This window comes from Cyprinodon variegatus, unplaced genomic scaffold (genome assembly GCF_000732505.1).
Source record: "Cyprinodon variegatus isolate N-32 unplaced genomic scaffold, C_variegatus-1.0 Scaffold69, whole genome shotgun sequence".
Classification (NCBI taxonomy): Eukaryota; Metazoa; Chordata; class Actinopteri; order Cyprinodontiformes; family Cyprinodontidae; genus Cyprinodon; species Cyprinodon variegatus.
The window spans coordinates 1,686,441-1,697,080 of NW_015150522.1; the positions used below are offsets into that span (position 1 = coordinate 1,686,441).

At 39.3% G+C, this 10,640-nt stretch overlaps 2 protein-coding genes across 3 annotated transcripts in view; one reads left to right on the forward strand and one right to left on the reverse strand.

Annotated features, from left to right (window-relative positions):
* The window catches only part of dnaja3 (DnaJ heat shock protein family (Hsp40) member A3), a 5,636-nt gene extending 2,786 nt beyond the window's left edge, over positions 1-2,850 (reverse strand). For both annotated transcript variants that reach the window (XM_015372192.1, XM_015372193.1), the window contains exons 1-6: positions 2,613-2,850; positions 1,805-1,938; positions 1,570-1,653; positions 1,252-1,458; positions 996-1,148; positions 768-915 (exon numbers count right to left, since the gene is read on the reverse strand). In XM_015372192.1, the coding sequence (XP_015227678.1) occupies positions 768-915; positions 996-1,148; positions 1,252-1,458; positions 1,570-1,653; positions 1,805-1,938; positions 2,613-2,820 (934 nt within the window). In that variant the 5' untranslated portion in view covers positions 2,821-2,850. The remainder of the gene's footprint in view (positions 1-767; positions 916-995; positions 1,149-1,251; positions 1,459-1,569; positions 1,654-1,804; positions 1,939-2,612) is intronic.
* Positions 2,851-4,130: 1,280 nt separating this feature from the next.
* The window catches only part of LOC107083172 (coronin-7-like), a 137,623-nt gene continuing 131,113 nt past the window's right edge, over positions 4,131-10,640 (forward strand). The window contains exons 1-6 of the mRNA XM_015372172.1: positions 4,131-4,463; positions 6,019-6,115; positions 6,730-6,807; positions 7,130-7,200; positions 9,137-9,323; positions 10,242-10,318. Of these exons, the coding sequence (XP_015227658.1) occupies positions 4,404-4,463; positions 6,019-6,115; positions 6,730-6,807; positions 7,130-7,200; positions 9,137-9,323; positions 10,242-10,318 (570 nt within the window). The 5' untranslated portion in view covers positions 4,131-4,403. The remainder of the gene's footprint in view (positions 4,464-6,018; positions 6,116-6,729; positions 6,808-7,129; positions 7,201-9,136; positions 9,324-10,241; positions 10,319-10,640) is intronic.

The following is a 10,640-nucleotide window of genomic DNA, read 5'->3' on the forward strand; positions in this document are numbered from 1 at the left end:
AAACGCGCCCGACGCGCTGCTTCAGCTGCTCAGACGCGCTGCGCCTGCTGCTCAAAACGCGCCGCGGGACCTTTTGCTGCACCTTGACGCGCGTCAACCATTGACATTGCATGTAAACTCGCTGCTTCTGTCGCGCCAGCTGCCCCCGGTGTGAATGCAGCATAAAAGGTGAACATAGAGGTCAATCCAGGAGGAAACCCTTTCAGAGGCTGCTAAGGATCTAAGAATGGGTTGGAGGTTCAGCTTTCAGCTAGAAAAAAAAAACAAACAACAACAACAAAACACACAGCTAGAGCTACAATAAGCCCTGGTAAGGACAAAACTAAAATCAACCTCATAATTTGTAGCAAATTAACCGACTGGGTTCATATTTAACTTCAGTGTAACATCATCTTTCTGCACCTTCACAGTAAAGCATTATTCTGTGGTGGTCCTTATATATATATAAAAAAAGAATCTGAGGTTAGGTTAAGAATATTTTAACTAACAGAAAAATATATTTCTCTGGATTGCTCCACAGCAAACTATATGTAGTCTGACCAAGACTAATAAAACATACAAGAATCATGATTCAATAACTCAATATGGCTGAAAACTAAAGCAGGATATCATGTCTAAAATGTAGCTGCAGCAGTATTCTGCAGTACGCAATGTCCCAACATACTCTTCAATATTAAAACAGGGAGAATATTTTCTGTTGTAAGGATTTTCACTGCAATCTATGAGAGGGAAGAAATGGAAGCCGATTGATTAGGAGTGTTACCAACCTGCAGGGACAGGAACGACCACAGTCTTCCTCTGTTTGGTTTGTCCAGATCCACGGCAGGAGTTACAGGGAGTTGAAATCACTTTACCTTTTCCCCCACACCGGCGGCATGTAGAACGCATCACGAATGGACCAGTATTTATTGTTTCCTATGGGTGGGACAGGTGGGTGTTTTAAGGATTATCTAAAACCACAAAGAAAATATGAATTTCATGTTGGCAGTTCTTACCATGCCTGAGCCGTTACAGTGGTTGCAGTGCTGAACCTTAGTCCCTGGCTCATGACCCTTCCCATCACAGCGCTGGCAGGTCGTTTCTATGTTAACAGATATCTCTTTATTTACTCCCTTTGCTGCTTGAGTGAATGTCAGCTCCATGACGTACTAAACGGAAAACAAAGAGAACCTCAGGATAGGTGCTGAAACCCAAACAGCAGCTCATTTCAGCAGAACCGGTGCTACGTAGCTCACTGTACATCCCACTTACCTCCTGTGGTTGATCAAATATGGCGTTGAAGTCCCCAAAACCACGGCCTCCAGAGAATTCTCCAAAGATTTTGCGGAACAGCTCCTCTGGGTCCACATGGCTGGTCTGTCCGCTCCAGTACTGCTGCCCTCCTCCAGCCTGCCCAGCCTCGAAGCCAGCCGTACCATACGTGTCATACTGCTTCCTCTTTACCTCATCACTAAGCACCTGTGAAGACAAAATTATTCACTTGTTAAAAATAAATACATTTCATATGTGTCTCAAGTAAAACTAATTTACAATGTATGTTAAAAGTTTATATAAAGACGTGGGGCAAACCTCATAAGCTTCGGCCAACTGTGCAAATTTTTCTTTTGCTTGTGGGTCATCTTTGTTTGTGTCCGGGTGGTACTTTTTGGCCATCTGTCAAAAGAAAACACGAACTTCTTTGTAATTTTAGGTTACATTCTGGTTAATCCATGCCTAGATTAGAACCACCATTGTTTGCCACTTGAATAACACATTGATAATATTTTAGATGCTGCAGAATCCTGCACTTCAAGCAGACACAAACCTGGTAGTAGGCTTTCTTTATCTCTTTTTGGGATGCGGTACGAGGAACTCCAAGGACCTGATAGAAATCCTGCTTGTTGCAAGAGGCGCTGGTGTGGAAGGACTGCATGTAGAGAGCATGGGGCAACTTTAGATCTGAAAGATGCCCAGAAAGGCAAGAAGGTCAGTAAATAATATGAAGCATTGTAAAGTTTCACTGCTCTTAGCTCTGCTCTGTTCTGATTTAGATAAGCTCAAATGGGAAAGAAATACCAAAATTTAAGACCTACAGGAGGACATAAATATTCATTTTGCACCAACAATTTGTTTTGCTTTGTTTTTAATATTTATAACATATGCAAATCATAACCAAATAAATTGAATAGGACACTGTGATTATTTTTTATTGAAATCAACAATGGTCTGACAGCTGACACAGCAGTAACAACACTCTTATTAAAATTTAAAAAAAGCTTGCAGTGTTACAGGGTCTGACAAAACTGTAAAAACTACATTGCTTCAACTTATTTAGCCAGCAATCCAAATAAAATCAAAGCATATCCTGCAAATGGTAATTTTGTTAAATAGTTGCGTCCTTGCTAAAATCAATACTAATGACTGCAAAAGTTAGCAAGACCGATTACATCATAACTGATCAACTATTTAGACGTTGTTCAATCTAGATCTATAGAAGTTAAAACCTTCATAAGAGTCATAACTCTCATTAGTTTACGGTAATTCAACGGTCATACTATCTGTCGCTTGATGAAAATAATAATCTCATGGTTAATAGTAGTAGCTTAGCCTAGCTTAGCTAAAGTAGTTCTCACCTGACAGTCCTCTCAATGTCAATGCTTGTCCTGCTCCTCCGAACCACAAGCTGCCTTTGCGACACAGCTTTTCAGCTCCGATAGTAGAAAAACGCCGGACACCTCCATGGTGAGGGGACAAAAAGAGACCGGTAGCTCTTCTAGAACCAGAAGACACGACAACTGTTATCCAGCGTGAGGAGCAGCTAGCGGCCGAGGACGCCATCATGCCGACAGTGAGGTCTGGGTATTGCGCATGCGCGGAGAAAACTGGAAGAGAAAAGTTTATAGAAATGTACCAGAATATTTTTGTATTTACTTTTTTATACATTTTGGGTAATTTATCACTGTTTCTAAAATATAAAAATGGTAAGTAAAATTAATGCAAACGTTTTACCTACTTGCTGCGCACGGAAGTATCGCGTAGTTAAACCATAGAATCTTACGTCTGATTTACCGCCATATTGTGAGTGGCATTCTGCCACTTGCAGACAGCTGTGAAAGCCTGTTCCGTTCCTGGATCAATCTGTAATACTGTAGTTGATCTGTCATTATCGGAGATGGTTAATATCTATTAAACGTTCTCAGTTACATGGATTTACATTTTTCATACATTAACAATGACTTGACCACAAATACAATGTGGTTAATTATGCACATCAATATACAAACATTAAAGATAATAAGTACATAATTCCTGCTCTTTTCAGAACTAAACTTTGTGTTTTACGGGGTAAAGAAGAAATTATGTATTTCTGCAAGTCATCTAGGAGTCTTCAGTTAAATCATAGATAAATAACTACTTTAATAAAAGCTAATTTAATAATCAATTCTTGTAGATATTAGTACTTGTAAATGTCAATTTTATGCAGAAAGATTATTGATAAAAGTAGGTAAGTAATTCCAATGGAGAAGATGTTCACCCCAGTACTCAAACCTGAAAGGATTGTATCCACTATACCTCAGGGGCAGAGCTAGATGGTGGAACAGGGGTGGTCATGGCCACCCTTAGCCAATCATTGGCCATCCCTGTGACCCTACCATTTATTTCCCTCTAATACAGATGGTGGCAACAGTAATACTTTAATTTTTCAAATATTAACTACAAAAACAATAAAAACACTGTGGTTAAATATGCACATTAATATATTAACATTAAAGATGATAAATAAAGAATTCAAGCAGAGATAGATTTTGTGTTTTATAGGGTAAAGAGAAAAGTCGTCTAGGAGTCTTCAGTGAAATAATAGATACATAACTATTTTAATAAAAACGTATTAAATAATCAATTTATGTAGCTATTTGTAATTGTAAATATCAATTTTATGTGGAATGATTACTGATTAAAGTAGGTAAGTGATGACAATGGAAAAGATGTTTCAAACCTGAAACAATTTTATCCATTATACCTTTTATCTAGAAAGCACAGATGTTTGCATATATTCATCTATTTGTAAGCAAAGATTGTACATATAGTTTGTCTTTACTTAGAAAATCTGGATTTTCCTGTCCTGTGTAGATTGACCCAGGAGGTTCTGGTCACCCTAATTAACATTTCCTGACCAATCGCGGACGCGAAGACTTCAAACTTTTCTACAGGGGAAAAGCAGCCAATGAGGAGTCTGCTTTCTTGAACGGAAGAAACGAAACGAAGACCCCGCCCTGTCGTTCGGCTCCGCCGGTAGAGCAAATCGAACGCACACCGCACGGCGGGCTGGAGCTGTCAGCTGTAGCAGCAGCAGCACTCTCAGCAGTACCAACCAGCTCGACAGAGACACCCGGAAGGCACGAAAGTCAATTTGGGAGCGCAGCATGAATCGTTTTAAGACCTCCAAATTCAAAAACACGACACCGAAGGTTTCCAAGAAAGATGTAAGTAGAGAAGCAACCTCTGAGTAGAAACATTTCTCCTGGCTAAGACTAAATAGCTGAGCTGCTTTTGGGGAGGAACGTCTGTCTGGTCTGCCTGCAAGGGATGTTGAACTTCCTGCATCAGGGAGCCTATGCCGGAGTGAAAATATCAGAATGCACTTGCTAGTTATGCAAATTAATAACTATTGTTCGGCGCTGTGATTGATTTTACCACCTAGCGTTTATCAAACGTTGCATTCAAACCCATTTTTTATAATGTTCTCATTGAATTTGCAGCTCATTTTGAGATCGGCTGAGATTTCTCTCACTACGGGCAAAGGATGCTTAATTCAAGACTCGTCATGTCTGGACCAGAATTCATGTGTCTTGCATACAAACATGAACTCTTTAGTTCCAGGTTAGAAGGTTTGCAGTAACCCTTTATGGAGCATTTTATTCCATCTGCTGCTTTCACACATATAAATAAAAGCCTGGCATCATCAGACACACAGCCACAGTCAGTGGATGCTTCCCAGGTTCTACACAGGCAGCAGGTGGTGTCATTCCTGTAGGCATTTATTGATTTCTTATTATTTCAAACACTGTGTTTCCTGGACGGCGACGCCTTTTACTGCTTTTCTGTCTCTGCTTCTGTCTCCTTTAACGCCAGTCGGCCTCGGCAGATGGCCGCTCACACTGATCCTGGTTCTGCTGGAGGTTTCTTCCTGTTAAAAGGGAGTTTTTCCTCTCCACTGTCGCTACCAGCATGCTTAGTGTGAGGGATTGCATTCCAGTCAATGAATCTGGGCTGGTTTTCCTTAGATAGAAAACTTTGAATCTATTTGACTGTATGATCTGGTGAACTGTAAAGTGCCTTGAGATGACATGTGTTGGGAATTGGCGCTATATAAATAAATTGAATTGAATTGCACTAAATTGAAATATAGGACAGGAGAGGTAGAGTATAGGGAGACCGTCATAGGGGAGGGGAAGATGCCAAAAAAAGAGGAGTGGGTGTTGCGTGATGGAATATTCATGGAGAAATTTACCAGCTTTTCTTTGGGGGAAGCAGGCGTTCTCTTGCAACATGCTCTCTACCGTCAGGCCAGTTTCTAATCATGGACACAGATCTGCATTACATTGTTAAAATGCATTTAGTGTTTTTGTTTTGTGTATCATATGCAGTATTGCTCAGATCTATGCATGCTCCCTGATCAAATTGGGACATGCCATTTGCATGCATGTCAGTGCTTCTGCTGGTTTTTGTCATTTGTGGAGCTCAGCAGCAGTAGTTGTTGGAGCATGTTGTAAGCACATGGTGCTCTTGTCATGTCAATGTTATGCAAGACCTTTCTCTGCTGTGCTGTTAAAGAAGCGCTTCTATTTCCTCAGCTTTTGTTCACTTTAATACTCTAAATGTGTGCACACTCAGCTAGATCCTTCCTGTTTATTACTCGGTTCTTTTTCTTTAAGGGTTGTTGCACTAACTTGGTCACATGCTCTCCTTCCTGTCATAAAGCATGCTGTTGTTATTTTATTTTTTTACTATTATGGCCTTTTTTCTTTTTTTTTCTAGGGATGGATCAACAATGTCCATGCTGGCTCCTTCTCCTGCCAAGGGAACCACATCAAAGCAAGCTCCAAGCTGGTGGCTTTCAACACTGATCAGGCTGGTATGGCATTAAATATGTGCCGAAATAGAAGCAATTTAATTAGATCAGGCATCTGCAACTGTTACAATAGAAACAGACATTTTGCCTTTATTTTCTGTTAAAAAGAAAAATGAAAAGCTGCTCTATTATGAATTATATTTGATGAAACACTAAAGTCAGAACAGGACAGTCTGTGTCTTTTCAACATAAAAAAAAAATTAATTAATTAAGGATAGATCTACAGAGTGATAAAAGCTATGATGTCAGCCAAAAAATGTTCACATCCCTTAATGTTGCTTACATTTTGTCAATTTAGATCCAGAACAATTCCTTGTATTTATCAATAAATTTGGAAAGACTAACAGATGGAAATTCATAACTGGGAAATAGAAGAAAATGAATACTTACTTTTTCAAAAATATTTTTATTTTTGTCAATCTGAAAAGAGAGGAAGACATTTTTTTGTCTTTATTCTTATACCTACGGTATAAATAGAAAAAAACTGTCCTTTTTACTCTGATGCAGAAATGCATCACACATATTCTATAAAACAAATTAAACTAACCCTCCCATATTGTTGTTTAGGATTTAATGAGTATGGTCTCTGCCAGCTTTGATATGTGTTTTGCTTTTAGGTGGTGGGATGGTGGGCCTGACCACAGTCGACCCTGCTGATGGCCAATGGACTGTCACCCAGATATCCTGCCATTCTGGTACTTTGTTCATAATCCTTTTTTAAATGATATCTTAATAAAGATAGGTGAATGTGTTGTTATTATTCAGGGTGTGCATTTATAAACTATTTGGTAAATATATTTGTTGAGTTATTAGGATCTTTAGACACATGAAAAACACATTTTGTTGAGAAAGTAAAGGTGCAGTACGTCTGACGTCCTGTGCAGCTTATGTTCACTGGGTTAAGAAAATTTTGCTTTTGCTAATATGAATAATTAATAGATAAATGCAGCAAAAAATAACACTTGACAGATATGAGCCATAACAGCTTTTTAACCCTTTTTTCCCCTCCTCCATCAGATCTGGTGACTGATATGGACTTTTCTCCCTTTGATGACAGTCTTCTGGCTACTTGCTCTGGAGATGGAACAGTAAGATCTGCAATGTCCTACTTTCTGCCCTACTTTGTTATATTATCTGTCAGTATACTAAAGAGTATTCATTTTATTTTTCTTTCCACCAAACTTTAAATTGCTGGTAGTTTTTTTTAATGCAACAACAAAACCCCTTTTTTTGTCCATTAAAACCTTAGAAAAACTCCCTACTGCTTTAATTTTATTTCAAGCCATATATGCCCTAGTTCTCAAAAAGTACTCAGTTTGGATCTGAAACTTTAAAATCACCCAGTTTACCTTAGCCAGCTTTTGCCACTTTTTACCCACACAAAAAAATCACTCCATTCCAAACTTTTGCTTTTTTTAATTGTATGCTAATGCCTCCACCCTAATCTGGTTTTGCAGTGCCAGGTAAATGACCTGACACACCATTCAGGTCTGCTTTGGGAAAATGAAAACTATTCTATAGTCTGCATAATGTTTAGTTGATCGAGGCAAATTTAGAAAACCTAGTTTAAAGAATGTCCCTTCTTCACTATTAGGTTTTCCCCTGTAGCTTTCTTAGTGCTAAGCCCTGCTGTGTTATGCTGCACATGGTGAGGGTTTCACACAGTCTGCAGAATTAGCCCAAAAATCATGACTGGTGCCATTTTCCCCAGTAATTTTGCTCTTGCACAGCCCTCTGCACACAGATGTTGACAGGTGCAGTCAAAAGTAATCCAGAGGACCAAAAAAAATAAAATAAAATAAATAAATAAAAATAAATAAATAAATATTCTTTGTTTTAATAGATAACTATAAAATGCTATCAACTAGGATCTAAAATATAAAGTTTGAACTGTGACATTTGTAAGGTTAAAATATTAACCTACAATGACGCAGTGCTGTTGTATTTTCCCAGTCCCCTAATGTTTCACTGATAAATACAATAAAATGTCTTGTTTTTTGTTCTATGCTCACTCACTATGCAGCGTTATGCACGATTTGGAAGTGTGTGCGCTTTTATCCAGCTGAGAACCTTTTTGATGGCAAGCACAGTGCATGTGGCTCTCTCTACATAGGATCTGATCATTACAAAAAGTATGATATTACACCATTGGTATATGGATGGTGTGGAAACCCCTTTAGATTCTCTGCAAATCGAGTCCGCAGTGGTACTTGTTGGTAACAGTTCTTACACAGTTTCTCCTGCTACTACTGGAACCTTCTCCAATTCACTAAGATCCAGAAGTACTGCCACAGTGTCACTTACAAAGTTGTTCACATTGAAAATAAACCCTCCTACTTTCTGTTATGCATAACAGAGACTTTGATTTTGTTTAAGGCACTTTGGGAAACCTCTTTAATACTTGTTGAGACCATCTAACTTCTGCTAATGTTATGGTACAGTCTTAGTCTGGTCTGAAGGGGTCCTAGGAAGAGATAGTTATTTTATCTTTTTTTAAGGTTGATACCGATACTGATTATTTTAAATTAGTCAGACTGATCTCTGATGTGTTCTGCTGGTTTCCTTTGGCCGATTGTTTTGGCTGATATTTCTTTCTCTTCCTCCATCTACAAAAATGACACAATGATGACAAAAGTTAAAAAAGGAACATTTATTAACACATCAAACAAAATATTAACAATGGTTAGCGAACGGAGGTAGCAGTAATGCATGTGTCTTACATTTTTTAAAGACATGGCTGCAAAATGCACTAGTGAGTCAACAAATTCATTCAACATCAGTACATCAATACTAGAAAGAACTGCAGATATCAGCCAAAAATATTGGCATGCTGATATAGTTTTATTTATTTTTTTGCATCCTATATGTCTAAACCACCCGTGTTAAATCAGTCTCTATCTTCTATTGCTGCTTTATTTACACAGATTAGTTTTTTTTTCTACTCCATCATAAACTGAACATGTTTCAAACGTGTGTTCTGACTGTATCCAGTAAAACACACATCTCTCCTGTGTGTGTTTGCAGGTAAAGCTGTGGCATTTGTGTGATCCTGAGAAGGAGCAGCCCAGCAGTCCTGACCTGACCCTTCAGCCAGGTCAGGGCCGACTGGAGCTGGTGCACTTCCATCCCACCTCCTCAGGCCTGCTGGCTGTGGGAACCACTAAGGCTCCCCTGATTTGGGACACCAGCAAACAAGATGTGCCTCTAGCAGGTAACTATGCCCAGAAAGCATTTGCAGAGTTTACACACTGACAAAATTAAACCTCATGTCACAGAAAGTTTGTCTTGTTTTGTACTTTGTCCGTCAGTCTGTCAGTTACAGCTTAATTTGTGCCACTTTCATGTCGTTTCTATGTGTAGCAGAAATGTGTTTGGACTGAAAGGAGCGGTTGGTTGTCATTTTTTTGTTGTTGTTGGAGATTGTCTGACTGACACTGCCTACGTTTTACAGCCCTGTGGCTCTGTCTATGTGCCGGAGCAGCAGAGGTAATGTTTTTATTTTGCAGTCCTGAGGCTTGTCTGAGGAGCCTGGCCTCAGGATGTGCTCACTGTACTCTGGGCTCATCCACCCCCTTACATTTCCCTCCCCACCACAAACACTGCACACCTCTTTCACCTCCTCATGACAGCTGAGCTGGCTGCTGTTTCTGCTGCTCACTGCTGATCCAGCATCTCATGAGCTGCACCCCCCTACCCCACAGAATCCTCCGTTTCCTTCACTGGTTGCTGTTGTTTTGTGGTCAAGGGGAAAATAAGTACTGGAATTTGTCCAAAAAAAAAAAGAAAAAGTTTCCTAACAGGAACACCTTTTATTTTTTCACCTTTTTGTCCCTCGGTGTTGCAAAGAAACTTTCCACTATCTGTGCTGTGCTCTCCTCTGACTCAGCATTGAGATGTATTTCATGTATAGTCCCTCATTTATTATGTAAATCCTGCATTCCCTCATTGTGCTTTTCTGAATTTATGTTGCTCTGTCTTGCTTTTCTGTCATGTTTTCACAGTGGTGTGTCTTGTTGTTTTCTGTGTTTGCTGGCGTTCTGTTCATCCTGCGTCTCATCATTCTTCCTTTTCCCCCCAACCTTCTCGGCATCAGATTTTTTCTCCTTAAATTGATAATCTATGTTTGCAGCATTGGAGCAACACAGCGACCAGCTGCAAAGTCTCACCTGGAAACGGGACGGCTCCCTGCTTGCATCCTCCAGCAAGGTGAGACTAATTTACATGACCGCAACATTACGACACTATAAGAGAGATCTGAGCCGTACTTCATTTTTGAAAATGTGTCAGTCAAATAGACGGTCACTCACTTAAAGGAATCATTTATATTTACTTAGATGTTTAACAAGGAGGTTTTTCTACAAATTTTTCAGCCTGGTCCCCTTATGATCTCATAAAGAAGAGTTTGTAAACATATGGTTTAGACTTGCCTTGAAATTTGTACCAACCGCTGTTCAAATGCCTGATTTTTCTGATGTAATAAAAGATTTTTATATTTATATTTTTTAAAAACAAAGCGGAGTGTGTATGA